At 51.5% G+C, this 22599-nt stretch overlaps 1 protein-coding gene across 1 annotated transcript; it reads left to right on the forward strand.

Moving 5' to 3' along the window:
- The first annotated feature begins 2245 nt into the window (after positions 1-2245).
- PTTG1IP (PTTG1 interacting protein) lies at positions 2246-17022 on the forward strand. Its single transcript, XM_072640847.1, has 7 exons — positions 2246-2532; positions 3131-3183; positions 4910-5018; positions 11307-11412; positions 11526-11591; positions 12447-12493; positions 15429-17022. Exons 1-7 carry the CDS (start codon positions 2421-2423, stop codon positions 15470-15472), a joined length of 537 nt encoding a protein of 178 aa, XP_072496948.1. The 5' UTR covers positions 2246-2420; the 3' UTR covers positions 15473-17022.
- Positions 17023-22599: the final 5577 nt, after the last annotated feature.

Here is a 22599-nt window from a genome sequence, read left to right on the forward strand (position 1 = left end):
GGACCCTTTTCCTGGAGAAGAGACTTTTCTCTTTCTCTTCCTTGCACAAATCCCAGGTCTTGTCCCACCCACAGGTTCCTGATCCCATCAGCCTGTGCTGAGGAGAGGGTCCCTGGCTGCCTGTCCCCTCCCCTTTTGTACCAGGGGAATGGGGGCCTTCCTCTGGCTGAGATGTTCAGCCAGCTGAAGAACTGACAAAGTTATGTGATCCGTTAGTAAATCAAGGGCCTCCTCAGTCCACCGAAGGGGCCACATCCATTGTCAGGGTTAGGACAGACTGAAACCAAGGGAGGTCCCTTTGGTTCCCTCGTGGGTCCGAACTGGAATGAAGCAGCACATGATTGCCAGCACTTGCTGTCAGCTGCTTCACCCAAACTCTCACCTTCTGTAGCATGAACAGACCGACTGACCTTGTGTTCTGGGCTGTCTGCATTCAGGGCACACACCTCAGGTACCTTTCATGGCCTAGGGAAACATTGATTATTTTGCTTTTCATTTACCACTTGGTTTATTCCATATCTGCCAGGGGGCTCAGTGGTGGGGCAAGGGCTGCACCCAAGGGCACATACCCCGGGGTAGGGGGCACACTCATGACTCCTCCAGGCTCTGGGGCTGGCAGAGAGGGGGGATGGGGAAGAGGTAGGGATGCTGATCCTCAGGGTCAGCTCTGGAGGTACCCCCAACCCACCCTTTCCGATTCTGTTCAGAATGGACCTGAGGCTCAGGAAAGAACCTGGAACTGGCCACACCATGAGCTGGGCTGACCAAGTCAGTCTTAAGCCTAAATTTTAAAGTGGGCACCAGAAAAGGCTATTCTGTGAACCTGGCATCCCTGCATCCCCCTTCACCCACAGGAAGAAGAGGTGTGGAACAGGCTCTGGAGCTCGTTGTGTCTCCCCCCCCCCCCCCCCTTTGGATTTAACTGAAGAAGGTTGGGGTGGCTTTAGAGGCCATGCTCACTCCTCCCTTAAGACCCTTTCCTCGAGATCAATGAATGCAACTCCCTTCTCTTCTCTGTTCTGTTCCTATTTCTTGCCCAGTCAGCAGGTCCGGGTGATATCCCCCTCCCCAGCAGCCTGAGCAGATCCCATTTTAGGTCAAGCCACATTGAGCCTGCTTTGTCTGGGTCAGGGTGGATCTACTGAGGCTGCTGGGGAGGGAGGCATCCCATCTAATAGGATATGACAACGTGCCTTGGAGCCAGGTGACCTGGGAAGGTGATAGGGGCGTAATTGGGGGATCCATGAGGGACAGCACTGTGGTGGTAGGGGGTGCTCTAGACCTCCAATTCCCCAACTCTAAAAGGAGGGCATCAGGTGAGCTGACTTCTGTCCCAAAGGTCAGAGTCAATGGTGTCCTCACCTAGAGAGACACTTTCTGAGGCTACCTCCAGGGCACTCTGGGCTGGGAGGAAGTGCCCCCCACAAGCTCCAGGGCTCTGCCTGGAGGCAGGAGCAGGCAGAGAGGGCTAGGCCAGCAAAGGTAAGGCCAAGAGCCCTTGCTCACTCACCTGGACCAACCCCCTCCTCATTCAGGGACAAGGCACTTGGGTGCCCTTCCCAGATGGCACCAGTGACTGCACTCCCGGGGCCCAGACCAGCCACTGCCTTCCCTGGGGGGGAGGCGAAGGCCTGTTCTAAATTGGAAACTGCTGGATTTGCTCCTGGAACTCCTCGGGGACCTTTCATTCCAGAGCCTACATCTTATCTCTTTCAAGTTTACGTCTACCCTTCCTGTTCCAAATGCTTATGGTAGACAATACTTCAGAAGATGGTTCTGTAAGCAGGAGGGGAACACATGGTGTTCTATCTCCAGTGCCCTGTTGTCTCGGCTCAGAGGATCAGGATAGGGGGAACCTCACTAATGCGGAATCCAGATAACTGAACTCTGGGAGACTGAGGTTTGCAGAGAAAATGATCCCGAATGGGAGGACAGGAGCCCTGCGGCTGAGCTCGGTGACACCCCCAGGGCCTAGGGCTTCCCCTGGGGATGGGGGGCCAAGCTCCAGGTGAGGCAGGATCCAGCCCCGCCCCGCCCAGCCCCGGGGGCCTCTGGGCCGAGCCTCCCCATTTCACAAACAAGGAAACCGAGGTTGGGAGAGGCCTCGTGCTCCCGAGGGTGCCGGCTAGCTCTGGGCCCATGAACAGGCCGCAGGGGGCGGCAGAGAATGAGCCCCGCCCTCCCCGCCCCGCCCCTCCGCTCCCCTCCCCCCTCACCCCCCAGGCACCGGCTCGCTCTCAAAGGAGGGTTTGGCGCCTGCGCGGTGACGCTCGAGCAGGCCCCGCCCACGGCCCCGCCCCGCGCTTGCTCAGTCCGGAGCTGGGATCGCGGCTCACCGAGAGGGGAGAAGATTCTGCGTCCGTCTGTGGCCGCGTCTCCGTCCGAGTACTTGAGCGGCAGAGGCCGCCGAGCGCTTGCTCATGGAGCCCCGGGGCCCGACACGGGCCGTGATGCTCGGGCCGCTGCTGCTGCTGCTGCCGCTGCTCCTGCCTCAGTCCGGGCCGGCCGTGTCGGCCCAGAGCGCGGCCGCTGGTAAGGGGGCGCTGGGCGAGGGAGGGGACGGGGCGGGGGGGGCGTCGAGCCCACTGCGCCTGTGCGAGGCTGGGGAACCGCAACTCTTCCGGGGCACACTGCGCCTGCGCGAGGTGGAGCGGCGCGGGCCCGGCCCCCGGCGCTTTCTCCGTACCCCGCCCGGTCCTGCCCTTTGGCTCCCCTGGTGTTGGCGTCACCTCCGCTACCCCCATTGTTCCTCCGTGAGTGGGGGGAGGGAACACTAGGATTCGGCGTCCCCGCGCCGCGGCCTGGGCCTTCGGGAGTCGGGGGAGATCTGGGCCCGATCTCTGCCCCCGGCTCGTTTGGGGGAGATGGGGGGGACTGGAGGCTCACAAGGGAGCGGGCTCCCCGGAGTTTTGTTTTCCTTTTCTTTCCCCTTGGTGGGGGAGGCGGGGAAATAGATTTTGTTCATTGAGAAAAATAAAGCCCCGACATGCAGGGGCCAGGTTGGGAGGCAGCCCTGTGTGGGCCTCAGTTTCCTCATCTGTAAAACGAAGGGCCCTGAATCTTAGGGCTCCGTCGGGCTCCTCCCCTGGTTCCTTCAGGCTGAAGGGTGATCGTGGTTGTTTCCCCCCAGCTTGCTCGGAGAGTACCAACAGATCCTGCGCCGACTGCCTGAAGAACGTCTCGGTGAGTCCCTTGGCCTGCCTGAGGGAGGGGGCCTCAGCGCTCGCTTCCCGCCGTGTGCTGGGCCAGACGTCACCCTGCCTCCTCCACTTGTGGTCTTCTGTCCGGCCCACTCCCTGGCTCAGTTGCTGGGGCCTTGCCCCCTAAACCTCCCTGTGTCCACATGCGTGCCCCACAGATGCTCATATTCTCTCCTCTCACACATACACACGTACACTCTGACACTCACGCTCTGACTCCTGGGCTAGACTGTGAGCTCCTCGAATGTGGCTTCTCCAGGACCTAGTGCCCAGCAAGCCTTTGAGAAGTGCTTGTTGGTTGGTGGATGGACAGATGGTCAGTCACTGCTGGGTTTTTTTTCTTAGGAAGGGTTTGTTTTGTCTCGGTTTAGGCTCTCCTAGGGAGCAGTCCCAAGGAACCCCCTGCTTTTACAACTCTGGGTCTGGCAGGGACCTTCCCCAGACTCCCCCAGCCAGGCAGAATCAAAGGCAGGTCCCCTGGCCTCAAGGCAAGTTCTGTCCCCAGCACAGACTGGCTTCCTCTTTGAAGAGATTTCAGTCAAGGTGATGGGACCAAACGTAGACATCAGAGGATCCCGATGGCCCATCTGACTCTGGGGGGGTTAGAGAAGGAGAGCTCAATCTGATCATTCTGGGATGAGTGGGGCGGTCACAAGCCCCCAGAGTCAGGCCTTCCAAGCCAGTTTTGCCAGGCCCAGGCCACATGTCTGTACCCATCCTGGCACATCCCAAAGGTACCAAAATGCTATAGGCCTCTCCCCAGCATCAGCCCAGAATCTCTGTGAGATTTGGGGAGGGACAATGAGGAAATTATTTTAAAGTAAGCCCATGGGAGACATCTTTCTGTGTACCCCAAACAGATGTCCTCAGGTCCCTCAATCCAACTTGGCCCTGGGGCCTCTGTTGTTACACTGGTGGTTCAGGTTTCCCACTAATGAATTGGTCTGTTTTGAAAAGAGACTTCTGCCCCAATTTCCTGCTTCCTTCCCTCCTCTGGATAAGTGGGCACTTGCTCTGCTACCCCCTCCCTGGGCTTAGGAGCAGAGGCTGCCAGCCCATGTTAAGCCTCCACTCTGAGATGGCACTGACCATCCCATCTGGTCTTATCCCAAGTCCTGTGTCCTCCCACTTGACCAGAAGGAGCCTTAGAGTTCTGTCCAAGCCCTGGATCTCTGATCCCTAATATCATGCTTTGCTTCTGATGATTCTCTCTCCCACTCACAACAGTGGCTGAGGAAACCTGGGGCACCTTTGTCCTTCTTGTCCTCTCTTTATCCATTTTCTCCCCACCCAGTGAGAGAGGGGCTAGGGAGTGATTGGTGAAGGGCAATAGGTGCAGATGAGGAGCAGGGCTGCCTACCTGCCCCAGTGGCTGAGTCCTTGCAATTGGTCCTCCCTGCCTCTGTTTTTCTCTTCTCCATCTCTTTTACCTGTGCACTCACTCCCCAGTAGAACTGATTGACCTTTATTAAGGATTGAGGGCCCACAAGACAAGATCCAGATGGGCCCTGTTCCCCTGGGACATGGCGGGGGGAGGGGGGGGGGGTGTTCCATTGTAGACCTGGGCTGCCCAGTCTCTGAGGGGGATGCCTAAGTAGTGAGGAACAGGGGAGCCTTCATGGGGGCTAAGACATGGAGACAAGGCAAGGTGGGGACAGGACTGATTGGGGCCAGGAACAGAGGGATGATGCTCTGTCTGTCGGTTCCAGTGCTTTTGGTGCTACACTAATAATGCCTGCCTGGACTATCCCGTCAGGAAGATCCTGCCGCCCAGCTCACTGTGTCCTCTGAGCTCTGCGCGCTGGGGTGTGTGCTGGGGTAAGTTCTCCCTTTGCTTGGCACATCTGCCCTTGGCTATGCATCCGCAAGCTTGAGAGGAGAAGCAGCTTCCCCTGGGTCATAGGGGATCTTCTGACTCCCAAGTGCAGCTAGCACTAAGTCCCTTCATGGAGCACTAGGAAGTGTGGGAGGACTGGGGCCAGGACTTTACATAGAAGAATGCTCTTCACTTTGGGGTGCCTAAGGTCAGTCAGTAAATATTAAGCACCTACTCATGCCAGGCCTTGGGCTAAGTGCTAGGGAGACAAAAAATGCAGAAGACTGTCCCTGCCCTCAGGCTTAGACAGATTGGGAGGCAACAAGCAAACCACTCTGGATGGGATAAAGGGGAAAGGCCCTAGAGTTAGGAGCAGGTGGGGAAGGCTTCCGGGAGGAGGGGGGATTGGAGGAAGCCAAGGAGCTCAGTGGTCAGAGCAGATGGAGATGGAGGGGCTTGTTTACAGAGCAGCTGGAAGGTTGGGGGCACTGGATCCAAGAGTACATGGTGGGGAGGGAGGAGGGCACTGGGTTATGAAGGACTTGGAAGGCCCAGCAGAGCTTTATTGAGTGGGGCTGAACTTGGGCTTGGGGAGAATGATTTAGTGCTGGAGTAGGGAGAGACTTGGGGCAGGCAGACACCCCACCCCACCCCCTAGCAGCCACTACCTCAGTCAAGACAGGAGGTGGCAGAGGCCTGCACCAGAGCAGGGGTAGAGGAGAGAAGGGGCCGTATTGGGGAGATGCTGCAGAGGTGACATAACAGGCCCTGGTACCATGTTGGGTCTGGGGGTGAGAGAAGGCCCCGAGGTTGGGATCCTGAGACACTGGGTGGAGGGTGTTGTTGAACTCCTGTTTTGGACACACCAACTTTAATTCTACTGGACGTCCAGCTGGAGTCATCTGAAAGGCAGCTGGAGAGGCAGAGAGACTGGAGGTCAGAAAGTTTGGGACAGGAAAGATCCATCTGAGAATCATCTGAATGGAGGCCATCATTAAATCCATAGACATAGAGGAGATGATCACCAAGGGAAGCAGTCTAGGGGGAGGAGAAGGGGGCCCAGGGCAGGACCTGAGGGACAGCTGTGGATAGAGGGTATAAGAGCAGTCAGAGAGGAAGGAGGAGAAGACCCAGGGCAGAAGGAGCCTTAGAGCAGTGAGAGCATCCAGGAGGAGGGAGTGGCCCCCTGCACAGCGGTCAAGGAGCGTGAGAACTGAGAAAAGGCCACTGGTTTTGGCCGCTGTGCAGGGGGCAGGGTGGGTGGAATGATGGGGTCTGAAGCTGGACTGTAAGGCATTAAGAAAAGAGTGAGGGGAGAGAGAGTGGAGGCAGCAGGTGTAGACATGCTTTTTGAGGACATTCATCACAAAAGGTAGAAAAGATTGTAGGGCCAGAGTCAGCAGGGACTAGAGGGGCAAGTGAGGGTTGGTGCAGGATGAGAGAGATACAGGCCTGTTTGTAGGCAGGAGGGAAGGAGCCAGTAGAGACGGAGAGATGGGGGACAAGTGGGAGGGGGGTGATGGGGAGATCAGTTAGTGGAGATGGAATAGAACAGGACTGCCTGGGCAAGTAGAGGCCACCTCATCTAGGAGGATGGAGTTGGAAGAAGAGATTGGGGCATTGTGGGGGGGTGCAGCGAATGACCATGTTGTAAGCTGATAGGGTGGTAGGTGCCAGGGGCTGTTTGAGGCAGTAGAGTCAGGTGGCAGGGGGGCTTCTTTTGTGGTTGTCTCATAGTCGGAGCCACAGATGTTCCTGTCTTGAATCTCAGGCCTTCCTGGATGCCCGTGGACCCAGGGAGTGAGGTCTTTATGGCTCATGTCCCCTCGCTCCTGGATTGGAAGTTCTTGGAAGGCTAGTTATGTTAAGTCTCCCCTAGGCTTATCCCCAGCCCTGACCCAGTGTTGCTGGGTGCACAGGGAAGGTGAGGGTCAGGGTTCTCATCTGGGTTCCCAGAGCAATGCCAGGGTAAGAGCTGCCCAAAGCGAAGGGCCTTTGCAGAGACAGTCCCTGCCCCGGGAGCTTTTGTCCTCATGAGACATATCTAAAGGTAGCAGGCTCTTAGGAGAGATCTGGAGAGGAAGGGAAGGTGCATTCACACAGGTCCCCTCCCTGTCCCGTGTTTCCCCACCACCACCACCACATGAAGCCCTGGACCTTACAGGAAGCCATCAGGAAGCCAGCCACAGAGGGGAGGTGGCCAGGTCCTGGTGCCCATCTGACGCTGCTGTGGGATTTACTGGCTGGCTCTCAGAGCCACGAAGTAGCAGCTCAGCCGCCTTTTCTTTTCCTGAAAGAGAGGACAGGGGAAGGGCCTGCCTCTGGCCCATAGGGTAAAGCTGCCAGGGCATTTCCTGACCACTGAGTGAGGTTGAGGCTGGCAAGTCATAGACTGTGCGGTCATGCAAATTTGGAATTATGGCAGGAAGGACGAGTTTGGACAGAGGAAGGGAAAATACCTGCGTGGAAAACTCCCAGCCAAGGAAGAACACCATGGAGGTGGAGAAGGGTGCCCCTGGAGATGAGTTGTCACCTCGTGCTATCTCTTTCCTGCCCTTTGGAAGAAGGGAAAGGTCTGCGCTGAATAGAGCCCTGCTTTCTGCCTTTGACTCTTCCTAACTCCGCATGCGACTCGCCTGTTTCATTCTGTCAGCGCCCACACGGGTTGTTGTGGTTGTCTTCAAGGTGGACTAGTCTGGGAGGCCTGCTGGGCTGGCATCAGGTTCATTCCCTGGGAGACACTTAGAACAGACCATCAGATGTGAGCCAAAAGGGCATGAGGAGGGAGGATGCCGGAGCGGATTCAGTTGAGGAGAGCTCCCCTGCCTTGGGTGTCCATCATGCCCAGGCATTGGTCATGGTCCATGGCCAGGCCTCAGAGAGGCACTCAGCACTCTTCAGGCAGTGAGGAGGTGACATCTATACCCTGAGCTAACCAGGATGGCTTCCAAATCTTTTAAGGAAAAACTAGCTCCCCTTTCATGGGGCATGCCCTGGAAACTGGCCCATTTCATGTGTGCCTCAACTGACTCTGGGGAGTGAGTGGGACTGGGCGCCTGCTCTCCTGAGAATCCCTGGAGCCCCAGGCCGAGGCCAGGCCTCCTCTTCTCATTGTGCATTAGCTGCTGGTCTGGCTCAGTGAGTGAGCCTCCCCATGACTTCTCCCAGGTGCTCTGCTTGGGTTCTAGAAAGAGCAGTCTGCCTCCCCATGCCGTTGTGACCACATTCAGGATCTCCAGGGTGTCGGTCATAGAGCAGTGGTGGCAGTGATTGGGACTGGGGGCCAGAGGGTAGAAGGAAAGGCAGCGAGGATGACATTGACAAGGTGGTGGTGGTTGGTAGAGGCTTCTCCATGGCAGAGTGGGTAAAGCTCTGGCATGGCATCTTGAAGATTTGAGCACAAATCTAGCTTCAGACACTGACTGCTTGACCTTCCCTGCCTGTCTTGGTTTAAAAATGGACATCATCAGGGCACTCACCTCCCAAGGTAGTTGTGAGGATTCAGTGCCTGGCACTTAGTAGGTGCTTGAGAAATGCTATTGCTCTTTTCCTTTATGAAATGAAGCTGCTTGGCATTGTTCTACCCCCTTCCTGCCAGAAGTCACCCTGCGTTCCCAAGAGAGTGATGAGCAGCCAGCTCTTCTCTCCTCGAGACTGATCTGGACTGGACAGCTTTTCACGAGGGGAGATTGTGTTCCCTTGGTCAGCAGGCCTGGCCTGAGTTACTTCAGAAAGAAGATAGAAAACATCAGCTTTTTACAAAATTTTTCCTGCAGAGCCCTTTCTGTGACCGTCTGGGTCACTGCTGTTGTCCCCAGCACCCTCACCCTTCTCCCTGTGTCATGCCCCTGACTGCAGACATACTAACTGCTTGGTTCCTTGCTTCCAGGCTTCCTCTTGGCCATGGTGAAAGTTGGGCCTTAACCTGGTGCCATCCGTAACTGCCCTTGTTTCGGCCTTGACTCCCCAGGAGCATTTCCAAAGTGGGGACAGTGCTGTTACCTTTGACCTTCATGCCATCATGTCTAATGGAGTACCATGTATACAAGAAGGTCTCAGTCCCTGCTTGTTGAATGAGTGATTGATGAATGGAATCGGTTGGTGAATTCAGTGCTGACCAGAATCAGATCTTGAGGCCCAGCCCTGTGGGCCTTGTAGACCTTGCCAGCTAAATTGGCAGGCTAGGAAGCAAAACAGATGAAAATGTTGACTTTCCTGGGTGGTTCCTGTGATGGCGCCTTCCCAGAGGGCATCTCTGTCTTGAGGGGCAGCTCTCAACTCTGAAAGGCTAAGGGGCTGAAGAGGTATTGGTGGAACAGCTAGGACAGCTGTATGGGGGCAAAGCTGTATTCAACTAGAGGTTATTGTTCAGTCCCTCGAAGTCCCAAGAGGCCAAAGAAAGCCCTGGATTTAGGGTCCCAGGCCAGACACCTGCCTCTTGAGGGGTTGGCAAGGAGGTGAGGACATAAGGAAAGAAACTGGTGGCCAAAGTCCATCCTGATAGGGGCTTAGATCCCGAGTTACTGCCATCTGGCCCAGCCTTTTCATTTTTACGGGAAAGGAAACTGAGGCCAGAGAAGAGATTGGCTCAAGACCATGCAGGCAGTAACCTCAATCTTGTGACTCCAGGCCTTGGAGGAAGGAGGAAGTCCCATGGCTACTTCTTTTTCTTAGAGTGTGGGGTCATTGGCAATAGGAGTGGACATGTAAGTCAGATCAGAACAGAGAAGTCACAGATGGCTCATTTAACCTCAGGGGCCTAGATTTCTGTGCTTGGCCTTTTTTAAAGAAAGGCCAGTTGTCCGAGGTCCTGTGACCAGTGTCCCTGGTCCTAAGCTGCTGCTGCCTTTAGCGCCTTCTATCCAGAGAGCAGGTGCCATTAGAATAGGTGTGCAGATGCAGTAGAAATGCCACATTCTGGTCTTTCCCAAAGGCCCCAGACCTTTCCTGGCCCTACCTTCCATCTCTGCACCCACATGGGTGGATCTGGGCCCTATCACAACATCAGAGGATGTGTGGTCTGTGTCCACACAGGACGTGCCACGCTTTAGATAGATACAGAGAAATCATTTAGAAACTGGGCATTTTGAAATGATTGACTTTTCAGTAGTGCTTGTTGCTAAGTGAAATGCATTCTTTACACTGTGCCCACTGCCTCTTATAAAATAGTATATGTTGGAGACCCCCGGGAGGGTGCATAGGCCAACCTTCCTTGTGGGTAAATGGGTAAACCTCACCTAGTAAAAGGAGACACTCCTCGCACAATGGATTGATCCTGGTGAGTAGACTTAGAAAGGGTTTTTGCTGAATTTATTTATCTAAAGGAAAAGCCTGTTGCAAGAAATGGGGGTGGCCTGAGGGACCCAGCCAGTGAATGGGTACCCCATCGGACCCTTAGGATCTCTCTCCCTCTGGGCTGATAGCCTTGCACCTGAACACCAGCTACCTGCTCTGAATTCAGGTGGGGAGGGTTGTAAGTGCCACAGAGCTATGTCTTTTATCCTGGATAAAGGATAAAAAGATGGAGCTGCTCTCGGTCTGAACAGCAAGGCCGTGGTCTGGGCAGCCCCTGTGCATGGCAGGTGATTCGAGAGGGGAGTGGCCACATGAGAAGAGAGGACCTTGAGAGAATTGTCTAGACAATGCTTGGTGCTGTACTGGTTTGGGGAATAAAGGCCAGTGACCTCCAGCAAAAAGGAATGTCCAAAAGAAGGGTAGGTTTTGGGGAAAAGATACTGAGATTAGTTTCCAACATGTTGCGTTTGGAATGTCTGCATGACATCTAGCTAGAACTCTCTCTCTCAGGTCCTCCACATGGGGAGGATGCTTAAGCCCAGGAAAGTGGGCCTGGCCACCCAGGCCAGTGCTCTTGGGCATGCCCACAGGCCAGGGGTGTGGTATCCGATGTTTTGGCCAAGGAGAGTGAGAACGACCAGCCAGAGGCAATGTGTAGTAGCAGAGAGCTCAGCAAGAATGAAGATGGGAGAGGACCTTCAGATGTGGCACCACTTTTGGGGAGAGCTGCTTTGGTCAGGTGCTGAGACCGCATACTAGCTTGCAGGGGCAGCTCCATGAGTCTGTGTTGAAGGAAAGATAGGGTCTAGTGGGGTCCTACAGGGAGAGGGGGAGTGGAGGCATAGTTGGTCCTGTAGAGAGGAGAACCAGGAGCAGTTGTGGTGGGTTGGAGAGACCCCAGGCTAGGCTCTGGTCCAGATCAGAGTGTCTCCCAAGTCGGTCATGGGCACACCGCCTTGGAGCCAGTTTCACTTTTCCCATCCATGTGTCCATAGTGAACTTCGAAGCCCTGATCATAGCCATGTCAGTGGTGGGAGGCGCGCTCCTCCTAGGCATCACCATCTGCTGCTGCTGCTGCTGTAGGAAAAGGAGGAACCACAGGTGAGTGTTGGGGGGGACCTGTGGGGCAAAGGGCGTCTTGGGTAGATTCTCTGGGGCTGGGGCTAGGATGTGGCTGCCAACCAGTGACCAGCTCTCTCTCTTGGTTTTGGCAGGTCAGACAAGGAGGAGGAGCGTGTTGCTAGAGAGAGAGAAGAGAGGAAAGTGAGGCAAGAAGAAAGGTAAGGGGTCCCTGATGCAGGGACAGGGTCCCCCAGGGTTGGGCTTCTACACAGTACCACAGACAGCTCTCATTCAGACCTTGGTCTCTGTGCCAAGATTTGTGCTGGATCCAAACAATTCACTTCTCTTTAGCCTCCAGTATTTGTAAGGTCCTGTCCCTCATCCTGGAGTCCAAGGCCCAAGCTGAGAGGAGGCCACAGAGTGAGGGGTATGGGGCCAGGAAAGGGGGAACTGACGACTTGCTAGGGGGAATGTTGTAGGAGGTAAACTCGAAGAAAGACCCGGGCACAGGTACTTGGAGCCAACATCCAGCCTGGGTGTGCCCAGAGTCCCAGAAAGAAAGTGTTGGCCAAACTAAGATATCTGCCTTCTGTCTCAGAGTCTTTGAACAACCACTGAGGGATCCTTAGTTGAACTTGGGACACTGCAGGGAGATGCCAGCCCCAAGGCTCTCATGGAATGGGTGAAGTCCTGACTTAGTGTCCACAAGACTGGACAGCTGACTGGGAGAAAGGCCGAGAGCCCTGTCAGTCAGATGGGACATTGAGATCTCCAGCTGTCCTGAGGGCCTGACCATCCTGGTGGCTCTCATTCACTTGTTCATGCCTTTGATCACTCTCTCTTTCTCTCTTCCCTGTTCATTGGACATTCAGAAACTGAAGTCTTGGGCCTCTTGGGGAAATGAAGGCCCCTTTTTAAGGGGTACTGGGTGGCGAGTAGGTGGGCAGGTGTCCACTGCGGCTGGCCAGCTGGTGAGATTGGACCCAGGGAAACGGAAGGCCATGGGGGTGGGGGGGGTCCACTCCCCTATATTGGGAAGCTTTATGCAAACCTGGATTTCCTTCCTTTTGTAGGAGAGCAGAGATGAAGTCCAGACATGAAGAAATCAGAAAAAAATATGGTGAGACCCACTTTAAGTTTTTCTGTTGTCCACTGATTCATGCATGTCTTGGAGTCAGTGCCCTGTGACTAACTGGTGAGCCCTCCGTAGAGTGCTCCTGGGGCTGGCGAATGTCTCCCTTGTTTGAGCCCCATCTGGGCTCAGGATTGTTACCCCACTGGCCCCATCTCGGGTTTGGGAATGTCTCCATCTCTCCACTGGCCCCATTTGGACTCAGGAATGTCTCCGTGCCAACCCTGTCTGGTGTTGGGAACATCTCCCCACCTGAGCCCTGTGTGATCTGGGAAATGTTGCCTACATGGGCCCCGTGTGGACTCAGGAAGATTTCACAATCTGGGCCCCATCTGGGCTTGGGAACGTTTTCCTGCTGACTCTCTCTGGGCTCAGGAACATCACCTATATGGGCCCCATCTGGGTTTAGGAACATATTCCCACTGACCCTGCCTGCTCAGGAATGTCTATGTCTCCCTCCTGGGCCCTCTCTGAGTTGGGAAATGTCACCAGCTGGGTGCTGTCTGGGCTCGGGAACATATCTGTGCCTGGGCCCCATCTGGGCTCAGGAACGTCTCCCCAGTGGCCCCATCTGGGCTTGGGAACATCTCCCCACTGGCACTGTCTGGGCTCAGGAATGTCTACGTCTCCTGCCTGGGCCCTGTCTGAGCTGGGGAATATCGCCTATATAGGCCCTGCCTGGGCTCAGGAACTTTTTCCTGTCTGAGCCCCGTCTGGGCTTGGCCTTTTCTGGGCTCAGGAGCATCTCCTCACTGGCGCCATCTGTGCTTGGGAACATCCTCCTGTCTGGGCCTCATGTGGGCTCAGGAATGTCTCTGTCTCCCCATCTGAGCTCAGGAACATCTCCCTGCTGCCCCGTCTGGGCTGGGGAATGTTGCCTCTACAGGCCCCATATGGACTCAGGGTCTCCCCATCTGGGGTAGGGAATGTTTTCCTGCTGGCCCTATCTGGGCTCAGGAACGTCTTCTCCCCACTGTCCCTGCTTGGGTTTAAGAATGTCTACATCTCCCACCTGGGCCCTGTGTGGGCTGGGGAATGTCACCTATATGAACCCTGTCTGGGCTCAGGAACTTCTCCCTGCCTGAGCCCCATCTAGGCTGAGGAATATCACTAACTGGGTGCCGTCTGGGCTCAGGGACATCTTCATCTCCCTGTCTGGGCCCTGTGTGGGCTGGGGAATGTTGCCTATATAGGCCCTGTGTGGGAGAGGGAATGATTTCCCGCTGGCCCTCTCTGGGCTCAGGAACATCTCCCTACTAGTCCTGTCTGAGCTCAGGAACGTCTACGTCTCCCACCTGGGCCCTGTCTGAGCTGGGGAATGTCACCTATTTGGGCCCCTTGTGGACTCAGGATCGTTTCCCTTTCTAGGCCATGTCTGGGCAGCTCTGGCTCTGAGTCAGGCAGGATGAGACCCTGATTCCCAGTCCCCAGTTCATCCGTCCCCTGGCACCTCTCAGATGTGTTCCTTCAGCTTTCCTCTGTGTGACAGGGCACAGCACCAGGTCCTTGTCCCCTCTGTCCCCTTGGCTTCCCCAGTCCTGCTCCACCTCCCTCCCCTCCCCCTTTTGTAGAGGTCCCAGTTGTTGGCTTATGCCCCAGAAGGGTGGTGCGGATATCCTGCAAGGGCTGCTCACCTGGGATCAAAGTGACTAAATATTTCTTTTTTTTCACTCAAAGTTTTTATGAATAGAAATTAGAAAAAACCATCCACGTCCAAGATGACTTGTGATATATTCAGTCTGAGTGATAAGAGTACCTCCCCCATCTCATCTCCACATTGCTACTTAAGTTACAAGAAATAATCGGAGTCTGCTTTAGAGTCCAAATATCTGGGAGCAGAACCAGAAGTTTGTTCCAAGATGGTCATTTCCCACTGACTGCCACACTTGCCCCAGGGACCTTGCCCAACCTCTTCCTCTTCACAGTAGTATAACATTCCGAGTCTATGGGACTGACTTGGGGTCTTTTTTTGTGGGTTAGATTTTGTTTAAATTTTTGCGTTCCTCATGTTGTAAAGAATTAGAACCAATGGAAGAGGAGCCATGAGAAAGAATAACAGCAAAAAAGAGAGCAGATAGTCTACTTCTGTCTGCATTCAGACTCTGTCCTTCTTTCTCTGGACGCGGTGAGTCCTTGGGAGTTGTGTTAGATTCTTGCATTGCTGAGAAGATTTAAGTCTGTCAGAGTTAGTTGTCACACTTTGTGACTCACTCCACATCAGCTCCTATAAGTCTTTCCAGGTTTTTCTCGTCTACCTGTTCATCATTTCATATTATTCCATTGCATTCATATACCACAACTTGTTAAGCTGTTCCCCAACGGATGGGCATCCCCTCCACTTCTGGCCACCACAAACAGAGCTGTTGTAAATATTTTTATACATGTGGGTCCTATTCCCATTTTTATGATCTCTTTGGAATAGAGCCCTAGAAGTGGTATTGCTGGGTTAAAGGGTATGCACATTTTTGTAGCCCTTTGGGCATAGTTCCAAATTGCTCTTTAGAAGGGTCGGATCAGTTCACAACTCCACCAGCAACACATTCCAATTTTCCAACATTTATCATCTTCTTGTTTTGTCATTGTTCGTCAATCTGCTAGGTATGAGATGGTATCTCAGTTGTTATAATTTGCTTTTCTCTAATCAATAGTGCTTAGTGACTAAACTCTTTGAGACTCTAGTCTCCTTTATTCCTCAGCTTGCTCACTTTCCTCCATCTTGTGTAGATTTGTGAGCGGTCATATTTTGGGGTTAAACTTTTTGGGAAATGAGAATTTTGTGAGTCTTGCCTTCGCTCCTTCCCAATCCATTTGGTTTGTGGCCAGAGGAAATCCTCAGACTCAAGAAATCCTATTGAAGTGAGTTCATGTCCTTTCAGTTTTCCCATTTGGTGACTTGGTTGTCAATTTAATCTGTTCTTTTCAGGGCTGTTTAAAGAACAGAACCCTTATGCCAGATTTGAGAACTAGCCCTCCGTGGAGCTCCCTGCTTGGCCGCTGGCGGCTGAACCTCCTCTGAGGGGGCGTGGCTGCTCAGAAATCACATGCACATCTTTCACTAATCTGATGTTTTCAGTAAAGAGCCTTATGTTCAAACTCTAATCCCTGATGAATTATTCTAGTCAGTAAAACATTCCAACAAGAGAAGTCCTTCTCCTTGGTCCAGTGGATGCTTCTTGGATCCCAGTCATGCTTCTGACAACAGAGACTCAAAGCTGTCCTCCCCCTTTGTCGGCTCAGCCGCAACTGCAAGAGTTGCCTGGGCAGGGAAAGACACTGCTGCTCTCACTGGCCTGTCTCGCCCCTCCCCAGTCATCCTCTCCTCTGTGTCTTGAGCAGGCCTTCCTGACCAGAGCTCTGTTATTGAGAGTGCTTTGGGAAAATGTCTTTTGTTCACCCCCAAAAGAAGCCACTGTCTGCGGGCGTGGGTTGTTGCTCTTCTGAAATATGGTGGAAAGAGAGCTTTGGAAAAGTCAACCAGAATCAGAGAATTTTTTATGGTTTTTTTTTTTTTTACATGTCCTTCTGTTTTTAACAAATGCAGCTGGTTCTGAGTGGCATCTGCTCCCTTGTAGCCCCAGTGGTAATGGGCCGTGCCCTGAGCTGTTGGGGTGTGGGCCCAGGCCACTGGTTCCTGCCTGGGGAGCAGAGCCAACTGGGGTCTCTGGGAGGGGAACAACGACCTTGGATAGATAAGCAGGGGTTCCCTAGGCCATCTGGCCATCCCATTACAAAGACTGCTGCTCACATCTGTCTGTGGTGGAGACGCCCAGTATTTAAGGGGGAATGTGGCACATGGTCTCAGGAGGAGTGTGCTGGGCCTGCTCCTGACCATTCTGGCAGCCTGTTGAGGCCAGACTGGGCACTGGAAGGTCAAAGTGGAGAAGGATTCCAATGTTGCACTCCCATTCTGCTGTGGAGAAGGCAGAAGATACTTCCTTCCCCCCCCCCCCCCCCCGCCAAGTTAGCATACATTGTAACCCAAAGCTGCTTTTAGACTTCAGCAATGTTGAAAGTTATTCTTGCACTCTTTTTAAAAACACTTTTTTAATGATATATGTAATGGCCTTACTGTGAATTAACCTTTCTACACTGAAAATCTTGGCCGTCAAGAAACTGTCTTTGGCTTGAATCTTTCTTCCCTAAATTACTTGGCGTTCTGAGCAAGGAGTTCAACAGTGTCCTTGCCCATGGATTCATTGAGCATGGGGCTGGGAGTGGGGAATGGGCTTCTAGAGCAGCACTGTGACAAGCCGACTGCCTAATGCCTCCTTAGTGCTGGACTAGACATGGCAAGAAGAACCCACTTTGGAAGGCCTGTCAAGTATCCCTGTGATTACTGGCACGCATTTAGCCCTTTGTTACCTAGAGAGCCCAGATTTTTAAAGTCTATCTGCTATATTTCTATTCTATTTCTATACCAAGACCAGCCTTTAGCCACAGGCTAATGTCTTCACTCTTGTGAGTGCCTTAAATGTTGGGAATTTCAAATAAAAAGATATATTGTAATTTTGTCTTAACCTGTGATGGTTTCTGTGTTATATGCGTATGTACGTGTAGTTGATGCTTGGCCAGTGAGGCCTGGGATGACACAATGTGTCTGGTGTGGAGATGGCCCTGGGCCAGGACTTTGGATCCAACTTGGCAACAGCAGGAAGACAAAAGAAAGGTTGACCCCAGGCTCTTCTCTCAAGGTACTCCTGGTCTAAAGGGGAAGATGATTCTAAAAGGAGACCCTAGGTAGGTGGGAGGCTGGGACAGGCTTGCCAAAAAACAGGAACACAGGAACCTGGTTGTGGGAAGGAGCCACATGGACAGGACCACAGGGTTTCAGGTACAATTCTGGCAGGAAAATGAAAGCCCTGGAGGGACAAGTGAGCATGCACATCCATTCTACAGTGACTTTCCCCGTCAAGGTTTCCATATATTGAGGGTTGGCATAAGAAATTAAATGGAAACCTGGGGGGAGTTTTGCAGAAGCTGCAGACAGGCAAAGGCTAGCAGACGACCCAGGGCCTATGAGCAAATAACCCAAATTTTGTAAGAAGGCGCCACAAACACCCCATAAAAGAAAAGAAATCAGACTTTCTGGTACAAAGGGAAGGCCAAAAATTTTTTATGTGGATTTTCCAGCTCATGGGATGAATTGTAGAGCATTTCCATTCCTGAGAGGTGCCAGGTGCTGTGATAAGCTCTGTAGATATCTGATCCTCAAAACGACATTGACAGGTAGATGCTCCCTTGACTCCCAGCTTACAGGGAAGGAAAGTAAATGGTGGCAGTGCCTAAGTGCCTGGACTCCTCCTTTTGTCAACCTGTGCCCTGCGTCTCCTATACCTCTGTCCCTTTGATTCTTTCTCATAGGTCTCCCCAGCCCTAAGAAACCAGAATCCTCTCTCCAGTAAGCACATTTATTGAAAACCTATATCTTTGTAACTAGACCTTCCCTTTACCTACATCAACCCTGCAATCCCTTGCCACACGCCCTGATGGCCTCTACCTCTCTTGGGCTCTATTCAAGGGGGTGCCATGGGGATCTCTGGTTGGCCCTGTTTGGAATGAGAAGTGGTCATCCATCCTTAGGCTGGAGATGGCCTTTCTATGCTGGGAGGGAAGCTAATTGCATGACAGGCAGAGTCCAAGGAGATGAAATTCCATGAGGATGAATAAACTTGCCTCTGGGATCAAAAGGGAATTCACAAGTACCAGAAGGGGGCAGTTTATCTGAAAAGCCCTGGGAATTGTGGATGGACTACAAGTATGTTCAGTATGGGTCAACAGGGTATGGACATGGCAGCCAAGAAATGAATGCACCCTGTTGTGTTCAAAGGCTGTGTTGGACTGGGCCTACTCACCACCATGCCTGTTAATGCAGTCCCCTCCCCGCCACCCCTACCCAGCAGGAAGAGGAGAGAAAAGCTGTCCATGGTGTTAGTGACAACCCAGAAGACCTCCCTCCTGATTAACCAACTCCCTCCCTGTCTGAGTGATTTGGGGCCCCAGGGTGGTTATTCAAACCCTCTTCTCCATCTGCTCCTCAAGTCCCTCCCAAGCTGACCCGAGTGTCCCTTTCTAGCCTTACGAGATGGGACTCCCCTTCACACACACTGGTTCAGCCAAGGCCAACCTGCCCTATTGGCTGTTCCTTCATAACATGCAATACACCTCCTCTTGGTTTTGGTGGCTGGCCTTGCTCAGGCAGTTCCCCAGTCAACAAGACACTTGGCTAAGCATCTGTCAAGCACCTACTATGTGCTGAGCATCAGGGATGCAAAGAAAGGCAAAAACACCATTTCCTCCCCCCAAGAAATTTGTACTGCTCTCTTGGGGAGACAACATACAGACAATTTTATGGAGTGGGGGAGAGGACTTAAAAACTGGGAGCAGGGGAGGACGGGAGGAATGGAGTTGAGAAGGAAAGCTTTCAAGGTACCTAGACAGGAGATAGAGTGCAAGGTGTGATTGGGGAATGTGGGGGCAGGAAAGGACGAAATTGTCAGATTTTCAATGCCAAACAAAGGACTCGACATTGAACCTGAAGGTAACAAGTGTGTAGGTCCCAAAAGCGGGGAGAAGGAAGGGGCCGTATGGTCAGGTGTGTGTCTCAGGAAAACCACTTTGGCAGCCAAGTGGAGGACGGGCTGAAGTTGGGAGAAACAACCCCCCGCTTCCCCCCGCAGGAGCTGGTCCAGGCATGAGGTGATGAGGACCTGCCTCAGGGTGTTGAATATGTAAGAGATGGTGTAAAGAAATAGCGAACTTTGACAGCTGGCTGAATATGTGGTGAGTGCTGAGGGACAGCACCAAGGCTGTGAGCCTGGATGACAGGGAGCCCGGGGATGGCCTCAGAATGGGCAAGTTTTAATTTGTTATTATTGTTAATCTTTTCTTTTTAAGAGTGGAGTTCCAAATTCTCTCTCTCCCACATCTCCCCCATTCACTGAGAAGGCAAGCAACATGGTATCAATTATTTATGTGAAATCATGCAGAACATTTCCATATTAGTCACATTATGAGAGAGAAAAGAGAATTCCACATACACTCAGTTCATCAGCTCTCTCTGTCTGCAAGTGGAGAACATTTTTTTCATCATTCCTTTGGGATTGTCTCAATACATTGTATTGATCAAAGTAACCAAGTCTTTCATAGGTGATCATCACTACAGAATTGCTGTTGCTGTGCACAATATCTCCTGTTTCTGCTTACTTCATTCTGCATCAATTCATGTAAGTCTTCCTAGATTTTTTCTTAAACCACCTTACTCATCATTTAAAATTAATTTGTTTTCAGTTTTCTACAATCACTTCCATTAGTCTTAGATTTTCTCCCCCTCCCTCACCTCTCCCTCCTCGAGACGGGGTGCAATCTTATATGGGTTCTACACATACATTCTTATTAAACACATTTTCACATTAGTCATGTTGCATGGAAGAATTAAAATGAATGGGAGAAACCATGAGAAAAAACAAACCAAAACACAACACAAGAAAAAATATTCTGCTTCATTCTGTGTTCTGATTCCATAGCTCTTTCTCTGGATGTAGGCATTTTGCCTCGAGTCCTTTGGGAATGTTTTAGATCCTTGTAGTGCTGTGAAGGGCTAAGTCTACCATAAAAATTCCTCGCACACTGTGGTTGTTACTGTGTACAATGTTCTGGTTCTGCTTCTTTCATTCAGCATCAGTTCATATAAGTCTTCCCAGGCCTCTCTGAAGTCTTCCTGTTCGTCATTTCTTATAACACAATAGTATTCCATTACGTTCATGTACCACAATTTGTTCAGCCATCCCCCAGTTGATGGGCATTCCCTCGATTTTCAGTTCTTGGATACCACAAAGAGAGCTGCTATAAATATTTTTGTACATGTGTGTTGATTTCCAATTCTTTGCTGCCACACAAAGAACTGCTATATATTTTTTTACATACAGGTCCTTCTCCTTTTTCTTTGATCTCTGAGATACAGACCCAGTAGTGGTAATGCTTGATCAAAGGGTATGCCTGGTTTTACAGCTCTTGGGCCTAGTTCTAAGTTGTTCACCAGAGTGGTCGGACCTGTTCACATCTCCACCAACAGTTTATTAGCAGGATAGTTCATCCACCTCTAAGAAGGCAGCATTTAATTCCGTCAAAAGCAAAGTATAAGCAAATCTTAGAGGGAGGCAGGATTCCTGGCTCAATAAGAAGGCAGGTGAAATTCAGTTTTATGCTGATAGTACCAATCCAAAGCATTTTTATGATTCTCTGAAAGCAATTTATGGACCTAAAACCTATGGTGCATCACAATTACTCAGTGCTGATGGAGCCACAGTGATAAGGACATGATCCTAGAGAGATGGGCTGAATGCTTCCATGGTGCTCTCAACAGACCATCATCAATCAATGCTGAGGCCATTGACCGTTTATCTCAGGTTGAAGTCAATCCCTCCTTAGCTCAACTTCCAACTGAAGAAGAGGTTTTGAGGGCCATTAGGTTCCTTTCATGTGGCAAAGCACCTGGTGCTGATTCTATTCCAGCTGAGATTTACAAGGTAGGGAGACCATTGCTCATACAAAAGCTGACTGAAATATTCCAGGTTATATGTCAAGAGGAAGCTATCCCCCAGGAGTTCAAGGATGCCTCCATTGTCCATCTTTATAAAGATAAAGGGAATAGATTGTCCTGCAACAATCACTGGAGGGTCTCTCTTAGTCATTGCTGGCAAAATTCTTGCTAGAGTCCTCCTTAATAGGCTGATCCTTCACCTGGAAAATGGTCATATACCTGAGAGCCAGTGTGGTTTCAGAAAGGGTCGAGGAATAGTCAATATGTTTGCTGCTTGACACCTCCAGAAGAAATGCCAGGAGCAAAACAGAGGTCTGTACACAATGTTTGTAGATCTGACCAAGGCCTTTGACACTGTTAATCATGAGGGCCTGTGGAAAATTATGTCAAAATTTGGTTGCCTGGAGAAGTTCATCAGCATTGTACGTCAATTTCATGATGGCATGCTTGCCTGGATTCTGGATAGTGAACAATGCTCTTGTGCCTTCCTAGTCACCAATGGAGTGAAACAGGGCTGTGTGCTTGCTCCCATGATTTTTAGCATGATGTTTTCAGCCATGTTGTCAAATGCTTTCAATGACAATGAACATGGCATCAAGGTCAACTACCATACTGATGATAAGTTCTTCAATTTGAAAAGGCTACAAGCCAAGACCAAAGTGGAGAGAGTGTTGGTGCATGATTTTCTGTTTGTAGATGATTATGCACTCAGTGCAGCCTCTGAAGTGGAGATGCAACAAAGTATGAATCAGTTCTCTGCTGCCTGTGCTAATTTTGGGCTAATAATTAACACCAAGAAAACACAGGTGCTCCATCAGCCACCACCACACCATCCGTACATGGAAACTTTGGTTACAACAAATTGAGAAGTTTTGAATTCTGTAGATAAGTTCACTTACCTTGGTAGTATACTTTCCAGGGATGTACACATTGACAATTAAGTTGACGCACACATTGTCAGATCTAGCTTAGTGTTTGGGAGACTCTGAAGGAAAGTTTGAGAGAGAAGAATTATTAGACTATCAAACTGAAGGTCCACAGAACTGTTGTGCTGATATTGTTTTATGCTTGTGAAACAGGGACAGTCTAGCAGCGTCATGCCAGGAAACTAAATCATTTCCATTTGAACTGTCTTAGGAAGATTCTGAGGATCACCTGGGGGGATAAGGTACAAGACACTGAGGTCCTTGCTTGGAGTAAATTGCCAAGCATTCAAACTGTGCTTCAGAGAACATAACTCTGGCTGGCCGCATTGTTCAAATGCAAAATGTATGCTTGCCAAAAAAACTATATTATGGAGAACTCACATGGGGAGGGCAATCACATAGTGGTCAGAAGTAGCAATACAAGGACACTCTCAAGGTCTCTCTCAACAACTTTGGATTTGTGCGACATAGGAGACACTGGCACAGGACCGCTTAGCATGGCATGCCCACCTCAGAAAAAGTGCTGTGCTGTATGAGCAAAGCAGAATTGAAACAGAAAAAAGGAAACGTAGAATGTGCAAATTTGCAATAAAACCCCAAAAAGTTTGCATGGACTATCTGTGCCCAAT

The sequence above is a fragment of the Notamacropus eugenii genome, chromosome 2 (assembly GCF_028372415.1).
Source record: "Notamacropus eugenii isolate mMacEug1 chromosome 2, mMacEug1.pri_v2, whole genome shotgun sequence".
In the NCBI taxonomy this organism is placed as follows: domain Eukaryota; kingdom Metazoa; phylum Chordata; class Mammalia; order Diprotodontia; family Macropodidae; genus Notamacropus; species Notamacropus eugenii.